The sequence below is a fragment of the Pleurodeles waltl genome, chromosome 1_2 (assembly GCF_031143425.1).
Source record: "Pleurodeles waltl isolate 20211129_DDA chromosome 1_2, aPleWal1.hap1.20221129, whole genome shotgun sequence".
Taxonomy (NCBI): Eukaryota; Metazoa; Chordata; class Amphibia; order Caudata; family Salamandridae; genus Pleurodeles; species Pleurodeles waltl.
This window is the reverse complement of record NC_090437.1, coordinates 694,659,317-694,680,606: the sequence shown is the minus strand read 5'-3', so window position 1 is coordinate 694,680,606 and position 21,290 is coordinate 694,659,317. Positions and strand designations below refer to the sequence as shown.

Here is a 21,290-nt window from a genome sequence, read left to right as displayed (position 1 = left end):
TGTTCATAGTTGTGGAAGTAGCGGGTTTTGAGCCACAAGCTTGGATTTAGCATTTTCCCATATTAGCATATACTATGGGGGGTATGAAAAGTGCAAACACAAGGTCTAAATACTGGAGCGAGAAAAAGAAAAGAGTGGAAAGTCAGTCACTCTTGGCCCGGTCTTCACCCGGGCACGTGACAGGGTGCACGCCCACATGCATTCTGAGCCACAGTGGTCCGGAGTGAACTATGTAGCTCTCCTTCTCTCCATCACGGTGCTTGCACCCACCCCACAGCAGACTCACAGGCTTCTGGGGCTGGTGTCCCGGGTGGTCCCCAGCTAGTGGCATTATACAGCGTCCCTCACCTCTGTGATCCTGAACACACTATGTAACACTCGTTTTCTCCATCACAGGGCTCACTCCTGCCCTTCTGCAGACTCACAGGCTTTCTGGGGCTGGTAGACCCAGGTGACCCCCAGCTAGGGGCAGCATACAGCGTCTAGTCCTTTCCAGAATTATTCTTAAATTTGCCAAATGTTTTTTTTGCATCTCATTTTCTGTTTGTTTGGTTTAGATATAACTTATGAATTTTTCTTCATTCAAATCTACACCCATCTCAATCTTTTAATTTCCTCATGTATGCGACAAGCACACTTTCCTCCTCCCAAATTTAAATGTACCAATTCATCAAATCTCAAATTCAGGACCCTATTTTGACCAATGTTTGAATCAATACTTTGTTGCAAATTCAGTTTAATTGTTGAAGTATGATACTGATCAAACGGCTGTTCAACTTTCCTGTGACAATTCTAAAATTGACTGAAATTCCAGTCTCCGCACACAGCGCCAATTCACCAACATCATCATAAGGTGACAGAGTAGTCACAGTCAACAATTCATACAATATTATATCCTCTCCATTGTAATCGTTCTTTTTCTCATTTTCCTTTTCTTATTTATTTTGATTTGCTCCTACTGTATCTCTGGCAAGCACAGGAAATGCTCCACAGTTTTCAGCACTTCAGTACGCCCTGTCTTTTTCCCCAAATACTACCTAGTATTTATCCTATCATGCACAGTCCTACTAATCTGATCTCTCAAAATTTCCTGCTGCGCCTTTATATTCATTCCATACTTAAAACTTGCTTGTTGTGTGTCGAAAAATCTACATCTCAAAAATGCAAGTTTCTTTGTTCAGATGTACCATTCTCAGGAAATTGTACTTCGGAGTAGCTTTGTGCCACTCTTTATGCCATAAGCAATTATGCATGCCAGAATTTACAAGGATCTATTGAGCCAGACTTCCAACTAGCAGGGAGGTTTGCACTTCTGTCAGTGAATTCTTTTTAGATTTACCCAGATTCTCACTCATTCTAATTTCAAACAAACTTCACACTACACCACGTGATCATACACCATTGTAATCACACAATGATATCTTGAAACACAATAATTTATACACCAAATACATAGTTTATTATGTTTTTACGATAAAGGTTTTGCAGCTGTTGCTGCTGGTTAGGGTGGCGGGTGGTGTGACACCCTGAGAAAACCTGCACAACAAGGCTTTTTCAGTTCTCATTATTTGTACATTTTTTCAAATAACAGTAAACAGTATCATCACAGAAAACAACAGTCATTAGAGGCAATGAAATTAGTATAAAACCAAAATCATAATAAATGTAAATATGCAATGTGCTTTTAAGAAATTAAACAAGCATAGCACATCTTGCAAACCAATTAAATTAACAAACGTAAATGGGCATAGATACAGAAATCAGGAGCATTTAGCTGCTTCTAAGCAACAAACAGAATAAGATTAGCTCTTCTCCAAATATTACATTTTTTATAACGTGCTGCCCAAAGAAAACACACAAATTCCTGGCATATTTTTATGTATATGGACAAACCAAAAATGTTACTTGCACAGCACCAGTCACATTAATAAATGCCACCCAGTTGCACACTGTTTCCACTGGCTACTAAATACATCATTTGATGCACAGAATTATTGGAAAACATGAAAAACAAAGAACTGTTTCTTCACTTTCATAATGACTGAAGTTAGCTCATAGCTGTGCAGGATTGTGACACAAGTACATTCCTTCCCAAGGAAGCTAGAGATAAGTTGCATTGGGACAGAGACCATGCTTTGCTGCTGAATGTTAATCTTTATATGAGAACAAATAAGACACATGGACATGTTCAGCTCATGTGCAACAATTAAACATGCAATTTTCTGCAATATGACTAGCTTGTTAATGCAGCCCAGTAACGCTAGCTAAATCAAAAAATTAGACACAATTTTCTAATACAATATTTTACTTCTGCAGTCATTTTAAAATAGGAGATTAGGTCAGCCTCAAGTTCTTACAGAGAGTAATGAAAAGGATTGTCTAGATTCTCGTCGCTATTGGAGATATGAAGAATGGGCAAAAATGTGCTGGAGCTATTGGATGGCAATGCTGGGAATCCAAGGAAGGTGATACATATTCTGAAATACATTGGGTCCAAAAGTGCATCCCACCAAAAGAGCATTGTTCAATGTAATGGGTGGTATTTGCGGGAAGCCAGAAGAATAAATAGATTGATAGTTTGAATGAAGCATTACTTTGCATTATATTGTGTTAATATTGTTATGCATTATATATTTGGAACAATGGTGTTGTAGATATGTTTTATTATTATGTTAAAGAATTGTTGTTTTTTGTGGGAAGGGCAAATGTACAGCCTTGTAGTTCTTTCAAAATGTATTCTGAAACTGGGAGCTGTGTATTGGGTTTACAATAAAAAGAAACGTTTGAGCGTTCTAAGATGAAAGTAACTTCCTAATCCTTCTCTTGCATGGCTGTATCCTCTTGAGAATAAAGGAATTATCAACCCACAAAGAATTTTTCTAAGTTTCACAGATATTCACCCAGTGGCTGAATTGTGTAATGTGTAACTAGGAAGCATTGGTTCAAAATATCGACCAAGTTGTGAGATTCTACGCAATCAGTTTACTTAATGGTGCCTCACTTTTAGCACTTCAGCAAATAGGAGACCACCTTGCAGAAATTCAGTTCAGGATGTGATATATAAAAAACCTCAAGCATGGTTTAATAGAAAACAATCTTGTTCCACATACAACAATACTGGCCACATATACAGTGTGAATAGCAAACTGACATCTATTGGTTCAGTCAAGGCAGTGTTGTCAGGGTATTGGAGGTCGGGAAAAGATCGGGCTTAAAAATTAATAGTTTCCACAGAGGTCAATACAGTGATATAACCTAATGCATTAAATGAAGTGCTTACAAATGAAAAAAAAAGTTAAACTGAAAGAGACTTTATTGCGTTTTTACAGGATGTTTGCTGTGCCATTTACACAGCGAATCTTGCAATGGCTCAGCTCTATTTATGAATTTCCTGATTTGCATACCTGTAGAATTGAATTGCCCTTGTGTATACAGGGGTGTAGCTGTCAGTGGTGCAGCTGGCCCAGAGGGGTAGATGACCTAGCCTTACCTGCACCAGATGCCTTTTTATTTAAAAAAGAAAAACCTGCCTGCTAAGTCTTTGAATGTATTTTCCTAGTGCCAGGAGCATGACTTGTTTTTACTTTTTCCCCAGAGGTGAGGGTGGAGGGGAGTAACTATCACAGGAAAGTGAGGGAGAGGGGAAAGATAAACTGTGAATAGAAATAAAGATGGAAGATAGAAACAAAACAAGGAGAGATACAAGTGGGAAGAAGAGAAAATTAGGAGAGAGTTAAATGGAGATTAGAAGATAGGGAAGAAAAAAGGAGAGGTGAATGATGGCAAAAGATGAAGAACCATGAGAAACTAAGAGTGAAAGACAGAAAGGAAATAATAAAAGAGATGGGAAGAGAAAAATAGAAGGTGCAGAAATAAGGATGTTGAAGAAAAAAGGAGGACGAAGAAGGGAGACTGAGAAAGAATCAGAGATAAGATATAGCTGTAAATTGTATTTTGTCCACTACCAAAGTCCATCGAGAGGAATTGTGTGAAACTCCCATGTATTGTCTTGAGGGTTGTATGATGGAACCCTTTTGGCTCCGAATGGACTACGTAGAAGTGTGACGTAGTGGTTAGAGAGGAATGCAATGAATGCTTGGTTTAGAATGTTGAGTTCGAATTTACACACAGAAGAATAAATGCGTGCAATATTCAGTTCCGTGTGTGGTGTAGTCATTGGTGGGTACCCAGGCTGGGGGGAAGACGCTACACCTGATGAAGAGATAGGGGATAATTAACCCAAAAAAACAATTGTCCTCTCCCAGAGAGCTTTCCATGGTCTAAGCAAACTTCTCCTGCATGCCAAATGTGTTGTTGTTGAAGTACGGAATTGATGCTTCATGTATGTGGAGTCAAAGTGCAGCTCCAACTGCTGTGAAGCATCTGAACACAATGAAAGCATTGTAAAGAATTTTCACATCGTTGACAAAGAACCTGATGGTGAGTAATGGTCCTGCACTGCCATGCAGATAAAATTGTACATTACACGACACACTAATGCTGAAGGTGGATACAACCAGATTTACAAAGCACAGCCAAAGCTAACCAAAACTTGTCAAATAACACTGCAGACAGAAGCACTGCAAGGCGGAGATCAACCAGGTGTCAGGAAGTGCAAACTGATATTTAGAAAAGAAGAAAGAAATGAATTACCAAATCCAATAAAGGGAGTCATCATACTATAGCACTCAGTGAAGTGGTTCAAGGACAAGTGCACAGGACTGTGTTTACAGAGCTGTCCATACCCAAAGCAGTTTGCCCCACAATTTGCCAAATCGGGCTCAGAACATCTTCATATGTCTTCAAAGAATAAACAGCCGAAAGTAACTTTGGAATATTGACATTTTTCAGATGGCAGCTAAGAAAGAAACCAGTTTTCCAAGTAATGTTAAGGACGATCCTGAGGCCAGCACGTCAAATGACCTTAGAGAAGACTTGCATAAACATGATTGCCAAACAACGTCAGAGAGCACCATACCCTCAATGTCAGTAAGTTCCATTCTGGTCTACAATGCTGCTGGTGGCTTCCTGAAACCACCACCACCTTTCAATGGTGCTGCCAAAAACTAAAATATTGGCAATAGATGAGCTCCTTGGATAGAGACATTTGATGATTTCAAAGATGCACTTGAAAAGACTGATAACAGAAAGATTATCAAATATCTAAAAAGTATTGCTGGTAATGGTCTGAAAGAAGTCATAAAGAAAATGCAGAGAACTTACAAGGAAGTTGCATACTGTCAGATTAAAGCACCATTGAATCTCTAATTCAATCCAGTACCAAACATTGATTATGAAAACTATATTTTCATTCAAGAATACCAGAAACTTGGTGAATCCATTGATGAATTGTTGGAGAGACTCGATACACTCATCAAACACTGTAAGTTCAATTAATTTAGTGATGAAGAAGCTATGTATCTTTGAGTTATTGATGGATGTTTGTCAGATCAGTTCAGACAATGAATGCTGAGAGAAACTCTCAGTCCAAAGCGAATGTTATTGGCTGCCAGAGCTGAATAGCAAGCTGAAAGACAAACTAGTAACTTGGAAGCTGTAGGTGCCCAGAGTGAATCAGTCATGAGTGTGAAAACTAATCCAAAGCAAAAGACTGAAGGACATAAAGTGATATCTACATGTAAAAAGTATTTATGTTTTAGATGTGGATATTCGTTTCTACACGAAGGTAAATGTTGCATCATTGGACAGATATGTGAAGGCTGTGGGAAAGAGAACCATTTTGTGATGGTTTGTAAAGCAAAGTAAAAATTAAGTGTGTCACGGTGCGAAGACAAAATGGCCACCAGAACGTTCCTGAAGTAGCTTTCAATGCCCGCCATAAGGACAAGTGGCGACATCAGTTGAGGCAAATGAACACTAAACAAAGTCAATAATCATCTTAACCATCATCAAAAATTCTTCCACCTCAAGTAAAAGTGAGGAAGATGGTTGTGCCACATCAGTGTTCACCTCAGAGAAACACGCGCATGTTGGACTGCCTGCATGTGAAGAAAAATGTCAGTTCAAGAAAAGTCGACATACCAAAGCACCAAATACTGTCCAAAGATTACATTGAAAGTAAATGGTTGTTCGATACCTTTCAATCTTGACATTGGTGTATTGATAAACATAATGCTTGAAAAGAAATACAATGAACTATCTCCACTACCATGGCTTATGCCATCGAAAACCAAAGTGTATACATGGGATGCAGCGACACTGATAAACAGTCAAGGTTCTTTTGCAGCAACAATGAATAAGAAGAAAATGAAGGTGCAAGCACCCATCCATGTGCTTCAAGGTACAGTATCAAGTGGCTGTCTACTCAGTTTGAGCAAAGCCACTGATATTGAATAGATTTCTGTGAATTACAACATGAATGTTCATCACGCAACAATAATTGTATTCCCATCACTGTTTCATGGTTTAGGAAAGGGTAATACTATGAGAGTAAGGCTTCATATTAATGAGGATGTCCGTCCTGTTGCTCAGAGATATAGATGAATTGCTTTTCATTTACACAAAGCTGTTGAAAAAGAACATGAATCGTTACTCAAGCATGACATTATTGAGTGTTCTACTGGTCCAACGCCATGAGTTTCTCCCTTGGAGGTAGTGCCCGAAAAAGCCACTGAAGGAGCTGTATGCATTTGCATTTACATGCTTCAGGCAAACAAGGCAATTGAACAAGAACGACATCCAGGTCCCCACACTGCTGACATGATAACGCAAATAAATGAAGCAAAGGTCTTCCCTCGCCATGATTTAAATAAAGGTTATGATCAGTTGGAACTCAAAGAAAATTGCATATACATTACAACCTTTTCAACACATGCTAGTCTGTTTTGATAAAAAAGACTCAGGGCCTGATTTAGAGTTTGGCAGACGGTTACTCCGTGACAATCATGATGGATATTCCATCCGCCTTATTACGATTTCCGTAGGCTATCATGGGATTATAATACAACGGCAGGATATCTGTCATGTTCTTGACGGAGTACACCCCCTCCACAAAATTCTAAATCTGGCCCTTAATTTTGGTGTGACATTGGCTGCAGAATTTTTCCAAGAATAATTCGACGTATCATACAGCCTGTTGTGAATGCATTCAATTACAGTGATTGCATATTATTTTTTGAAACTACACGGAAGGAGCACAATAGAGCTCTCACACACGTATGTTGTTTACTTACTGATGCAGGTTTGACTTTGAATGCAGACAAGTGTGAGTTCCACAAGACAAAACTTTGGCCATAACTTGGGGTCTGACACCCGATCCTGCAGAAGTACAAGCACTGACAAATGCTGATCCCCCACTAGATGTTTCTATGGTGTGTTCACGTCTTGGCATAGCCAGTCACTGTTCAAGATACATACAAGACTTTGCCACTGTGAATGCTTTATTACAGGAGTTGACAAAGAAAAATGTTTTATTTAATCGGTCACAAGACTCAGAAAAGTGTAAAGATAATCAAACAAGCCATTGAAAATGCTGCTGAAATTGCATATTTCAGTTCAAAGCTTTATACAGAGGTTTTTGTTAACGCTAGCCTAGTCGGGTTTAGGTGCTATCATTGCACAGAATAGTGGATACCCAAATGTTAAAAGGCACATTGTGGCATATGCTAGTAGAGGTTTGCCACAAACAGAACATACTTACAACCTGAGAAAGAAAGTTTAGCTGTGGTATGGGCTTGTGAACATTTTTAAGTATTTCTGTACCGAAAGTCTTTTATGCTGGTAACTGATCATCAAGCTTTACTGACTACCTTTGGCAGTCCAAAGGCCAAAATGCCTCCTCGCATTGAACAATTATGACCACGACTGAAAGAGTACAATTATACCACAGTGCAATGTCCAGGGAAGGATCATAATCATGCTGACTACTTTACGAGAGTGCCAATACAAGGTCAAGGGAGCGGATGTAGCACAGTGGTCAAAGCGACTGCCTCTGAGCCGAAGATCCGAGTTTGATCCTTGGTGTTGGTGCCAAGTCCTGTGATTCTGGGCAAATCACTTAATCTCCCTGTGCCTGTGGACAGTGCCTTGAGGCCCTCACAGGTGATAAGCCATGCTATATAAATCTGCATTTCATTTAATTTCATCCAAGATGGCTCTAGCCTACTTTAATTTAATTGTAAAATCAAATAAACCAGCTGCTATCTCGTTAGGCCAGATTATCACTGCCATGAGCCATGATAGTGACATGCTGAAGTTAAAAAACATAATTATACATCTGTCATGAACCTGCCACACTTGACCTCTCACCAATCATTATGAATATCAAAAATACAGAAATGTCAAAGATGTACTGTCCATTCCTCAGGAGGATTGAGAAAGATGAACTGTCCATACCTCAGGAGGATTGAGAAAGATGAACTGTCCACACCTCAGGAGGATTGAGAAGCCTGATTCTGGAGAGTCTGCAACAGAAAATAATTAAAGTGGTTCACTAAGGACATTGTGGTATCATTGCCACAAAAAGAGCTCTCCAAGACTAAATTTGGTTTCCGTATTTAGATGAGAGGGTTGAAAAAGAACTCAAGGCCTGTCATCTATGCAACTGCCTTTCTACAAATGTTATTCAACACACACTGAACATATCAGAACTTCCCAAGTGTGCATGGGAGAGCACATCCAATGATATTTTCGGTCCAGTCAATAATGCACATCCTAATGGTGATTATGGACGAATACTCATGTTTTCCATTAGATGAAGATCTCTCATCCTCAACTTGTGAACAATTCATTGCTAGATGGCATTTTTGCGACTTGGGGCGTTCCAGCCATTTTGCAGTCTGATAATGGCCCGCCTTTTAACAGTAGAGAATTCAAACAATTCCTGGAACATCTGAATATAAAGCATCAAAAGAGTACAGCTTTGTGGCCGCAGGTCAACGGACTTGTTGAGTGTTTTGAGAACACTAAAAAATCAGCAAAATGTGCAACTTTGGAGAAGCTCAGTTTGAAAACTATTAAATTCAACCCTGGGAGCTTATTGTTCAACATCTCACTCGACTACAGGCGAAGTCCTGCGACTTTGATGTTTGGGACAGCAATGACAACCAAGTTACCTCAATGGACCAACAAGAGAGAAAGAAGTAAGAACATGATTTGTACAAAGGACTTGGTTAACAAGCAGAAAATGAAAATGTATGCAGACCAGAGGTGACATACAAAGAATATCACTTTGAAGAGAGGAGACTTAGCGATCGCCTGACAGATGCGAAGAAGGAAATCCGATACTGCATATGATTCTGAACTTTTACACATGGTGTCTACCAAGGGACACATGGTGACTGCCCAGCATCCTGGGAAGTCTGTTACCAGAGACTCCTCTCACTTTAGTCCTTTGACTCCTTGGGCAAGTTGAGCTAGTGAAGACTGAACCTGAGAACTCCATTACTGCTGTTATTTCTTCACCCTCTTCAAAAATCTCTGTCACTGAAGATGACAGCTCCCAGCTTCCAGTAACCTGATCAGGTCGACTGTCCAAAGCACCAAGAAGGTTGATTGAAGTAATGTAGTTATACATGCTTATATACATGTTTATACAGATTTTGTAAAACATTGTAATTGTGTTTTTTTTATTTAACAGAGGGGTGGAGGGATGTAGTGTCTTGTGAGTTGTATGAAGGAACATTTTTGGCTCCGAACGGACTCATTAGAAGTGTGACATAGTGGTTAGAGCGGAATGCAATGAAAGCTTGATTTAGAATGTTGAGTTTGCACAAACAGCAGAACATGTAATATTCAGGTCTGTGTTTGGCGTAGTCATAGGCGGGTACCCAGGCTGGGGAGGACGCTACATCCCGTAGACATGAGTTAATAGATGTTCCCTGTGCACTGTATACAGCGGCCAATAGAAGGCAGAGGGCATGGCTGCTAGGCAGTCACGTGCCAGATGCCAACTGATAACACTGGCTTCATGTGGTCTGCTATGCAGCAGCGAGCAGCACAAGACCAGGCCGCACTGACCGCATTGTTGGTCAGCTCACTCCGCACTGCCAACATCACATAAATGAGAAAAGGGAGCAAAGAGATTTAGGGGACTGCAGGGTTAAAGAGGGGATGAGGAGAGGGTGACAAGAGAGCTTCAAGAGGATTAAGGTGAGTTGGGGGTGAAAGGAAGGGAAAAGGAAAAGGAGTGGGTAAAGAAGAAGGAGGAGAAACGAAAAAAAAGATAGAAAGGGCGGAACTAGATAAAGTCGATTTATAGAAGGGAAGAGAGTTTATGTTACTCCATTTGGGGAAGTGAAATGAGTAAAGGATGACAGAATGAATGGAGTCTCGGTAGAACCATAGGGGCGTTGATATCATTAGTGCACTAGGTGCAGTCTCGATGTGATCGATGGTGCGAAATTCCCATTTAACACCAACTATGGATATCTTTTAATACCAAACCGGAGGGGAGGATGCCCAAATTGCTTGCAACAGTGCCCATGACACCCTGCCATTATTCTCTTTTCCCCTGCATTCGTTTATTCCCTCTTTGCTTCTGTAAAGAAGTCTCCTCTTTTATGTTATGCTTCCGTATTTGTGATTCTGATTTTTATAAAAACCAAAAACACTAAGCTACTCAGCAGTTCCGCACAGAAACTCGCCATGTCAGTAACTCAAGGTACTTAATAGCTGCTCGCAGTGTTAAAGCTCCTTCAGAAGTATATTCCTCTCAGCCAACCAGAGCCGAGGCGCAATAGAAGGCAAAACAACTAGACCGCGCTTCAAATAAGACTAAGTAGTTAAGTCTTTCTTCGGTTTTTAACACATGACACTGACTTCGCGGACTGTCATGGCGGCCCCCAGACAGTGTTGCTGTTATGCTGGGATGTTACTGTGGCTTTCACAGAGAGAAGCTGGTGCATTTGCCCCTCGATACAGAGGAGTGAAGCCTGTCTCTGTATTAATGAGTCAGGCCAGATGCACCCAGACCGACACTAGCACCAAACGGGCTGTGACTGCGCAGGTTGACTTGGGGGACAGGTAAGAAGTAAGGGACGCAAAACTCACGGAATCGAAATGTGCTTTGTTGGCATTTGATTAACACTTTGCTAGTGTATAATTTAGGCGTCGCGGGGTCGGGGGCGGAGTTCCAGCAGAAGGGGGCGATGTCATGTGCTTATTTATGAAGCTCAACAGCACGTGGAGCAGAGTTAATTGTAAGAGTGTACGTGTTTTCCAAAAACCCATTCCAAAGAAATTGACATCAAGACTGAAGAAGTTCAGGTTTGTTCAACTCGTCACAAATAAGCTGCATTTTGAGGTGACTTGCATGGTCAAATCACGTTGCAGAGGTTTTTGTTTCTAGCAAGCTTTGGGGTTTAATAGTGGTAAGGTGGAAAATCTATGCTGCAGGGTACATAACTGAAGAGAGTAAAAACATTTCTAGCTTTCGCATCTAGAATTTTCAATTCTATTAAGGACACAGAGGCAAGGATTATGCTTCTCTCTCTCTTTACTGCAAAACTCAGCAGCCAATAAAACTTCAACAATACAAAAAACTACATTTCCCATTAAACCCAGTAGTTTAGAGTCCACCAATCAGAGAGAGTATGACTGTATATTAGTCCCTTCAAACACAGTCCTTCCTCTTTCCTTGCAATAAAACCAAATAAGTACTTGACACCTTGAAACTGGAAACTCCTTGAACGAATCAAACTCAGGCAAGACCTCCAACCTCTAATCAGAGTACCGAACAGCAACTTGACGTTCTTCTTCCAGACATATATCAAACTTTGACGAATTCAAACTTACCTGAATCATCCAACTCAAAGTGCGATCAAACTCCTTTGTTTTCCGTACCTGGGAAAAAGAAAATGTAGCATAATAATATTCTTTCTTAAACTTTTAAATCCTATAAAAATCAAAATGGGAGGGAATATCCATATGTAATCACAGTGTTTTAAGTTTAAATCGTTTAGAAAAAACGTATATTACAATATCTTCATCGGGTGGGATAATCCTTGCCTCCGTGTCCTTAATAGAATTGAAAAATCGAGACGCGAAAGCTAGAATTTTTTTTATTATATGTCAGGACCGGAGACTTCGGATTATGCTAGTTCAAAGCTGATTCACAACAGTTGTCACTACATCTACAATTGGTTTATGAAAAATATTTTAAACATGGCGTCTGGTGACCAATCAGCCGCTCTCATAATATCCTCCAAACGAGAACCAACAGAGAACTACTTAGAAGCCATCGCTCCTCTGTCTGAATGAACTCCAAACATAGAAATATCTATACCAGCTTCCTGAAGGAGCCATCGAACCCAACGTTTCAAAGTTGCAACAGACACAGGACCAAAAGGTTTTTGTAAAGAAATCAACAATTGACCTTGAAAATTCCTACGTATTTCCCTAGTACATTCCTCATAAGCTTTTAAGCATCTCAAAATACATAATTTTGGATAATGAGGAAAAGCTGGGTAAGAAACACATCTAGAAGCCGTTTTTGTACGGTTAGAAACAGTAAAAGAAACTCCAGAAGGAGTAAATACTCTACCTGCCAAATCCAGAGCTCGTACATCTGATACTCTCCGACAGGCCAACAGACACAGTAAAATAGTTAACTTCGATGAAAGCTGCTTGCGAGAAAGATCCTTGTTGCATGGCCAAGATTTCAAAAACTTCAGAACAATATTTACGTCCCAAAGGGAAGTACATTTAGGCTGAGGAGGCTTAATCATGCGAATTCCACAAAGTAATTTGCAAACTAGCGAGTGTTCACCTGTCAGTTTCCCCTCTATATGAGGATGACCCGCTGAGATAGCTGATCTGAAATTATTAATGGTTCTATATGCTAAACCTTGAGCAGCTAGTTCAGAAAGAAAATTGACCATCATAACAATGGAGGACCCCATGGGATCAATACTTCGTCCACTACACCAACACACCTATCTTTTCCAGGAAGCTTGATATCATTTGTGAGTGGAAGGAGCCCAAGATTGGGACAAGAAAAACATTGCGCTGTCCGAAACTCCAGGCACTTGCCAGCGTCTCCGGAAATTCTCCACGACATGAGGGACAATTGTCCCTTCCATATCAAAGGGTGAGGAGATCCCACTAGGTCTAATAGCAGATGAGGGTCCTGCTGAATCGCAATAGGAAGAGCGAATGACATTGACATCACCAATGGGAACCATGGTTTTGCTTTCCACAAGGGAGTCACCAAAATTAATTCCGCTCTCTGTCTCCTCACCTGAGAGAGTACTCTCTGAATTATGATGAAAGGAGGAATCGCATAAAGCATCCCCGACTGCCAAGACTGAAGAAAATCATACGTCCTTGACGCCAAGGGATCCGCTCTCCAGCTGAAAAATGAAGTCAGTTGAGCATTGAGTCTCGAGACAAAGAGATCTATCCTGCACGGGCCCCAATGAGAATTCAACTTGCTGAATATCAGAGGATTCAGCTTCCAATCGCTGGCATCCCTGAGAAAACACAAGTTCCAGTCTGCAATCAGATTGGCTCGGCCCGGAATATATTCCGCCGTCACCGATATCTGATGGTGAAGGCAAAACTCCTTCGCGATCTCCACTAACACACAGGACCTGGTCCCCCCTAGACGGCTGATATACTGAACCGCTGAAATGTTGTCCATCCAAAGAAGAATGCAACATTTTGCTTGCTGTGGAGATTGGGATCGAATAGCAAAGGCCCCTGCCAACAACTCCAGGCAGTTGATGTGAAGAGACAGCTCCTCCTGGTACCAACAGCCTCCCGTCTGAACCGCACCACAGCGAGCACCCAAGCCCCACCAGCTGGCATCTGATTCTATAATCACTTCCGGGCTCAATGCAAAGATGGCTCTGTCGTTTCAGGCATCCATGTGTGCTAACCACCAATTGATCTCTGCCCTGGCTTCATCCGACAGAACAATCTGTTCTGCAAATGATAAGCCACTGCGCAGATGAAGTATCTTCAGGCGTTGTAAGGCTCAATAATGAAGAGGCCCTGGAAATATCGCCTGGATTGACGAAGCTAAAAGACCCACTAAGCAAGCAAGGGTCTTCAGTGATATAGTCTGAGAGGCAAGGGCTCTCCTCAACTCTTTCTTGATGGATCTCCTCTTTGTCAGAGGTAACAACAATTGTGCTTTGATGGAATCTACCTGAAATCCTAAGAAATCTAAAACCTTGGAAGGGGTCATCACTGACTTGTCTAGATTGATCAGGAAACCTAGATCCTGCAAAAGTTGAATCGTCCAAGACAGATGAAGAAGAACGGACTCTTCTGATTGAGCCATGATCAAAATGTCGTCTAGTTATATAATGAGACGGACCCCTCTTTCCCTGAGAAGTTGCACCACAGGTCTTAAAAGTTTGGTGAAACACCAAGGAGCAGACGAAAGACCGAAAGGAAGGACGGTGAATTCGTACCAAGACTCTCGCCAGCAGAATTGTAGATAACGGTGATGAGGTGCAAAAATGGGGACTGTAAGATAAGCATCTTTTAGATCTAACCGCACTAAGAAATCTCCCTCCAAAAGAAGGTCTCTCAAGAGATGGATGCCCTCCATCTTGAAATGGCGGTAAATGACCCAAGAATTGAATTCTTTCAGATTGAGGAATAATCGAGATCTGCCTCCTTTCTTCTGAACCAGACAATTCGTACTGACAAACCCTGTTGGGTGAGGGTTGGAGCGGCAGATGGAACTTTTCTGAAGAAGAAGAGCTATTTATTCATCTATGCAAGAGCCTTCTGTCTGGGGAAAAAAAGAGTGTGACGGGCAAAAAAAAAAAACTCCTGATGAGGAGGGGCATAAAACTCTATCCTGTACCCTCGCACTGTCTGGAGGACCCAGGGGTCCTGAGATACACGTTCCCAGGCTACCACATGATCTTTCAACCTTCCCCCTAGAAAGACTTCTGAAGACGGAATAATTCTCACCTGTGGAAGTTCCCTCTGAGGAGTTGAAACTGCGTCTGTTGCAGTAGCCACGTCCTCTACCTCTGCGGGCTCTAGAGGGATAGAATCCCGATCTGCGATAGTATCCCTGTCCCTGTTGGCCGTAGTTTCCGGAGGCCTGATTGAAACCTCGGCCCGACGCTCAACCTCTGTAGCGCCCTGACAAAAAGGCCTCTGTTAGACATTTTTCTCATAGATGACTGAGCCTTATCTAAGGCGGAAAAGGTAGCAACATACTTGCCTAAATCTTTTACAAATTTGTCGCCAAATAGTAAGCCATTTGCAGAAGGGCCTGCATCATTGGGGACCAATTCTGCTAATTTAGCGTCAATTCTCATCATGAAGGAACGCCTACGTTCTGTAGACATGGCTCAGTCCACGTTACCTAATAAACATATAGCTCACTGAGCCCACTCTAGAACTGTGTGAGGGTCCAATGAGAAATTAGTCTCCTTGGCCTGAACGGCCAACTACAGGACCTTCGTGATAGGCCCTGAGATATCTTGGTATGTTTGGAGGGAAAATGAACTTGTAAACACTCAAAAGATTTTTGCATAAACAAATCTACACATGCATATTTACTTGTGCTAAAATACGATTTAAAAATATTTTCTAGGAGGATGACTTCCTGGTCTACTTCTGTAAAGCCTTCTGAATTCATATAAGCCACACACATTCACTGTTACAAAGACATTTACCATAGGTGCACTTTTGTGACTTTCAGAATTGGGCCCCTAATTAGGTCTGGCATTAACCAAGACCTTTTTGTCTTTATTACAATTCTATTTCTTTCTCTATCCATCTATCACCTGGCTTTACTGTAAGTGATAGCATTCTGCTTTTCCACAAGAAGCATATTGGTACACAAAGTAGTTTTGTTCAGTGCCAGGAAGCACTGTGGCAATGTGTGCTTTTTGAGACCAACATTTTTGTTGTTGTTGTTTTTGTTTTTTGTCAATGTTTGTTGCAATGGGGAGGGCCTGGCAGCTCCAACAGCAACAAATTTTACAAAAGCCATGTCAAAACAAGACATGCATTGACATTGTTGTTGTTTTTGTTTTTTGTCAATGTTTGTTGCAATGGGGAGGGCCTGGCAGCTCCAACAGCAACAAATTTTACAAAAGCCATGTCAAAACAAGACATGCATTGACAAAAACAAAAGACTGACCACCAATGTCAGATCGGTTGGTTTTGCTAGTGGTTGTTTATTTTAATCTTTCCCAAAATCTTGTTGAAACTGGTTACATTAATTTTCCGTTATGAATATTTTTGGGAAATACTAGCATGCGTCTACACATTTTACTAAATGATGCCTCAAAGAAATAGTGCCCAAAATTTCACAGTAATTTAGCAAAACATTGTTTTTTCCTACGTGAATTTTGTTTCTGAACATTTTATTTTGAAAGTAAAGGATCATCAATCTTGCTTGTATTCTTCTACAAACATTTGCATCTAATCCGAGGACATTCAGGGAGCATTGTACATAGCCTCATAGTGTTAAACCTTTCAAACGTGTGTACACATTTATTTTTTTACTGGAACCACTGTCAGTAGTGCAGTGTGAGTGTACAACATTTAATTAGCGCGCTGACCCTAATAATAAAGGCTTTGCATTCATAAACCATAAATACAAGGGGGTTCGGCCTACTTGTCCCAAGGACAAGATAAACATGAAAACTTGTCCTTGATCCCAAACAATATGTCCTGGGCGTTGGCCTGTATGAATTCCAGACCCCTGCTCCCTGCTGGGTGAGGAGAAATCATGCAGGGAATCCAAGACCACCTGCTCTGGAGCCAGCAGCAACAGCACCTGCCTGTTTGCCAAGATCAGTGTGCCCTGTGAGGAAGAAGAAAGCATTGTAGGGAGCCTTGCCGAGTGGACTCCCTTTGTGAGGAGACAGCTGCTGCACCGATCTGGTCATTGACCATATGTAAAACAAAGTCAGCGACCCTGTAATCCTAGAGGAGGGCTTCTGTGAATTGAGATGTAGTCATCTTTGCGCTGATCTGGTTGGAGCCTGTGCATAGTGGGGAGCGGTGACCCCATATGTCAGGAGGGGCTGCTATGAGAAGACAGCGGTGTGTAAGGGCCGCAGGGGGGCCAAAGCCGAGGACTTCACTGTTCCAATCAGGCCGGAGCCTGTGTGAATGTGTGTATACAGTAACCCCCTATGCCAAATCGGGTCACCAGGAAAGCAAGATGTGTGACCTGGTCAGAGTTGTCGCCAATAGAAGCAGGGCTACTGTGGGACCTTGTGTACCTGCCTGGGATATAGAATTCGCACCAGGAGCTTTGTTTACCTAGTGGACTGAACACTGATAAGTCTACTGTACACCCCTAACCCTGCCCACGCTAACCCTGGAAGGTACCACAGATTCACTCAGCAAAGAGGAGCGGCCTAGAACTTCCTGTTGCTGCGGAGGCGTAAGCGTGTGTGAGGAATCTTTAACAGCTTAGTGCAACCCACCTAGGCTGCGTGCAGGGAATTAGCTGCTTCCTCTCTAGCGCCCTTGGAAGTGACACGCTCAGGAACTCTGGTCACTCAGATGCTGCAAGGTGAGGGTAATACTCAATTTGGGTCAATCGGGCCCTGAGGACCTTGCTGCTAATTAGTGCTGTTGACTTTCAAAGTAGAGTCACAGTGGACTTTTGAAACCTGGTTTGCTAGTGGGGCTAGCTCTGGATGTTGCCTATAGTAAATGGGGAATAACCACTTCCGCTTAAAACGAGGAGGGAGTGGGACAGGGGAGCCACCTGATAAAATGCTGGAGCCCTAACCTCAGGGGGCTGTGTAGTTGTTTGTGAATGTCATATTTGCCATTTGTGTGAGTAGATGTAGAAATAAAATACTTTCTCTTTTTTCGAAAAAGTGAGTAGATGTAGAAATAAAATACTTTCTCTTTTTTCGAAAAAAAGGGAGTTTTCAGCTGAACAGTGAATTGCTGCTGTTGTGGTCATTTTGAGTTGTGAACCTGATCTGTATGCACTCAGCTATACTAATCCACCCCTCCGATTCATCCCGCCCCCTAAAAGGGATCCTTGGACTGCTCAACCGTATTACTACTGAGAGTCAAGTGCAGAAAGGGTACTTGACCCAGTTGCTCAGATTTCATAGTTGGTCAGGTTCTGGGACATCCGGAGTAAAATGCTTCAACCCCACAATTAGACCCAGTAACACCTGCTTGCCCCGTGGCCCTCTGAAAAGGGATCTGACAAAGTGTTTTAGAAATGGTTATTAGTATACGTATACACATAGACAGATGTACCATATAGACAGGTCTTCTTTGCATTCTTAAAGGTCATACACCTCGTGCAGATACAACTTGAAAAAAACATTTCCAAATCTCAGCTTATCTCTTAGGGGAGATGATGTGAAGTTATGGCCAGAGCAGAAGAAGCAACTCAGAGGAGAAAGGCAACATTGGCAACATTTTAAAGTAGTACTTTAGGAGGAAAGATTGTTTTCATCTTTATCCCTGTGATGCACGGAAGTGTCTTCTTTGTTAAGGGTCTTGTCATCTGCATCTTCCACTAAGATGCATATGAACTAGTAGGCACTACCTTGTTTGCAGCACATACAAGTACAAAAACAAGGTTTCACCATGGATGTACATACTTGCTAACATGCACAGAAAGAAAGGATTATATTAGTATTCTGCTTGAATCCTTGAAGTACAGTAAATTATGTAGAATTCTGCATTTTGAAAGCGTTCTTAAATGTGTGCACTTCGTGTGACTAGCTCACCCAAAATTCAACACAATTTGACCCTCTGGTACTGCAATTCAAAGCCCACAGAACAGATGTGTGTGTTAGAAAACAAATTATATGATTCCCTTAGCCAGTTGCTTTCTCCAAATTCATGCCTTTTCGTTGTAGCCATACATTTTCAGCTCTCCTCTTACACCATCTCATCTCCTCTAGTGTTCATGTGAAATTTTGTATTTTATCGATCCGTCCTTAATTGACTAAAAGTCCTGAGGTCACTCAAACTTTGTGTGTGCAGTCAGTGCTTTTGTGAGCTATATGGATGAGGTAACTTAATTTGATGATGTCAGCAGGTCTCTCTCCCTTTCACCTATTTTGCTTTGAGAGCCTAGTAACATGTAGAGACCCTAAAATGCAAGTAGATGTCAATTCTGTTAATTATATTCCTTCCACTGAACAGCAACGGGTGGATGAATCAGAGACTGTTAAACCTCATTTCACGAGGCATTGTGCCTGCAAGATAGGGGAACCTTACAGAATGTCAAAATATAGTTACTAAAATAAGGACAGGCTCCATAATTCAGTTCTAGAGCAGGAACTGTATTTTTCAAAGATTTATCATAAAAATGTAAAAGGTGCAGTGCAGAAATTGTAAATGCAAATGTGTGAAGTAATTTCACTGAAGGCTGTCAGTAAATAGGGCAAACAGAAGAAGGTGCAAAATCAGAAGAATGTTAAGTCCCTAATGAGCAGCAAAATCAACAAGAATTTGGGCACCATCCATGGTAGCACCCAAGAGAGTCAGAAAAATCTTCTGGCTCACACCCACAATCTGGGGTTTATATACAGTTTCTTGCATAGGAAAGCATTATTTCTGCAAAATCATCATGTTATGAGCAAATGTCTTACACTTTTAGCAAATCAGAGCTCAGCTGTAATAAACAACACATTGCCTTAACATTTATGCACTGTTCACCTAAATGCATATAGATTTTGCCCACTCTGTGCTACTGTCACACAGAGATGGCAGGACAAGCTAGTTACAAGAACAACAGGAAACTATTTTGAATTAATGCAGTAAGATGAGCTACTGGAAGGGCCTTGTGAAACTGCAACATTACTGTGTTCCTGTTGGAAAGTTTTCTTTGAGACCTGCAAGAATAGCATCAATGAAAATAAACAGACATAGCTCTGTTTGACTGTGTGCTGCAGAAATATTGAACAGTAAACAGGTAGGAGGAAACATCCATTTTAAACAAGATTACGTAGGGCCTAACTGTGGCCAGTTAGCATAAGCCAGAAAAAGACACTTTGACAAGTCATAGCAAATTTGTTTAAAATGCAATAGCATAATGTCAGTGTGTATATGAAATCTGAGAGTAAATGCTTGTTAACCCTTTCACTGCTAGGCCTTATCTCCAGAGCTAAGACTTTTTGGGGGGGCTATTTGGGGTAGTTTAAGCCTCCATCACTTTTTGTCCACATAAGCTATCCACACCAAATGTTCATCCTTTTTTTCCATCATCTTGGGGATTCGAAAGGTACCCAGGGTTTGGGTATTCCCTTGGAGGGGAAAGAGAAATTAGCCAGAATACAGCTACATTTTTGGGGGGGGGGATGGGAAAAGGTACTGCAGAAGAAAGTGTCTGTTTTTTCCCCTGCAACTAGCTTCAACAGACAGTTTCCAGCGCAAAAATCGCCATCTTCCTAGCTTTCAGGAACAGGCAGACTTGATTCAGAAAACCACAATTTTGTCATTTTTCTGGGAAATAGCACATTTTCATATCAACCTCCTTCCAGTATGTGTTGGAAATGGTGAAACCCCAAAAGGTATATATTTCTGAAAACTAGACAAAATTCTGAATTCAGCAAGGGGTCATTTGTGAGGGTCCTTCAAGGTTTTTCCAAAGAACTAAGGTGGTCATTCCGAGTTTGGTGGTCATCACCGAAGACTGCCATGCAAGCACCCACCGAAAGACCGCCAGTGATGGCGGAGTGAAGACTGCCGCATTACGAGTCACCCACACAACACTGGCCAAAATACACCCAAAAAAAGACACCGTAGCCGAAACGACAGCTGCACCACCAGTACCGCCACGCCGAGAATATCCCGCCCGCCAAATTACGATTCACAAATCAGCACCGCGGTCCCAACATGGCAGCAATCCATTAGGGGTCCGAACCGCCGCTGGAAAAAAAGGCACCACCACTAGGACACTGCACCACATTGGACAATAATATTACCCAACACCTGAGACACATAGACACACCTGCCCACAGCACTACAAAACGCAACTTTGACAGAGTGAGGCAAGAGAACACTGAAGGGAGGCACTGCACCTAGGTACCACAGGCACCATCACACTGAACACGCATCACACAAAACACCACTGCACACAAACACGACAGAGCACACACACATACCACTACACAAACTGACATCAGCAAACAGCACACCCAGAATCCCTGCACAACATACACCCCCACCCACAATACAAGCACCATGGCACCACCAAAAAACCCACGATTCACAGAAGAGGAGCTGAGGGTAATGGTTGACAAAATCCTCAGAGTGGAGCCGCAACTGTTTGGAGCACAGGTCCAGCAGACATCCGTAGCCCAGAAGAACGACTGATGGCAGAGGATAGTCATCAGGGTGAATGTAGTGGGGAACCA

The 21,290-nt window shown here is 41.7% G+C and overlaps 1 protein-coding gene across 1 annotated transcript in view; it reads left to right on the top strand.

The window, feature by feature from the left end:
• Window positions 1–10,774: 10,774 nt before the first annotated feature.
• GATB (glutamyl-tRNA amidotransferase subunit B) overlaps window positions 10,775–21,290 on the top strand; it is a 684,248-nt gene continuing 673,732 nt past the window's right edge. The window contains exon 1 of the mRNA XM_069242652.1: window positions 10,775–10,983. Coding sequence (XP_069098753.1) covers window positions 10,793–10,983 — 191 coding nt within the window. The 5' untranslated portion in view covers window positions 10,775–10,792. The remainder of the gene's footprint in view (window positions 10,984–21,290) is intronic.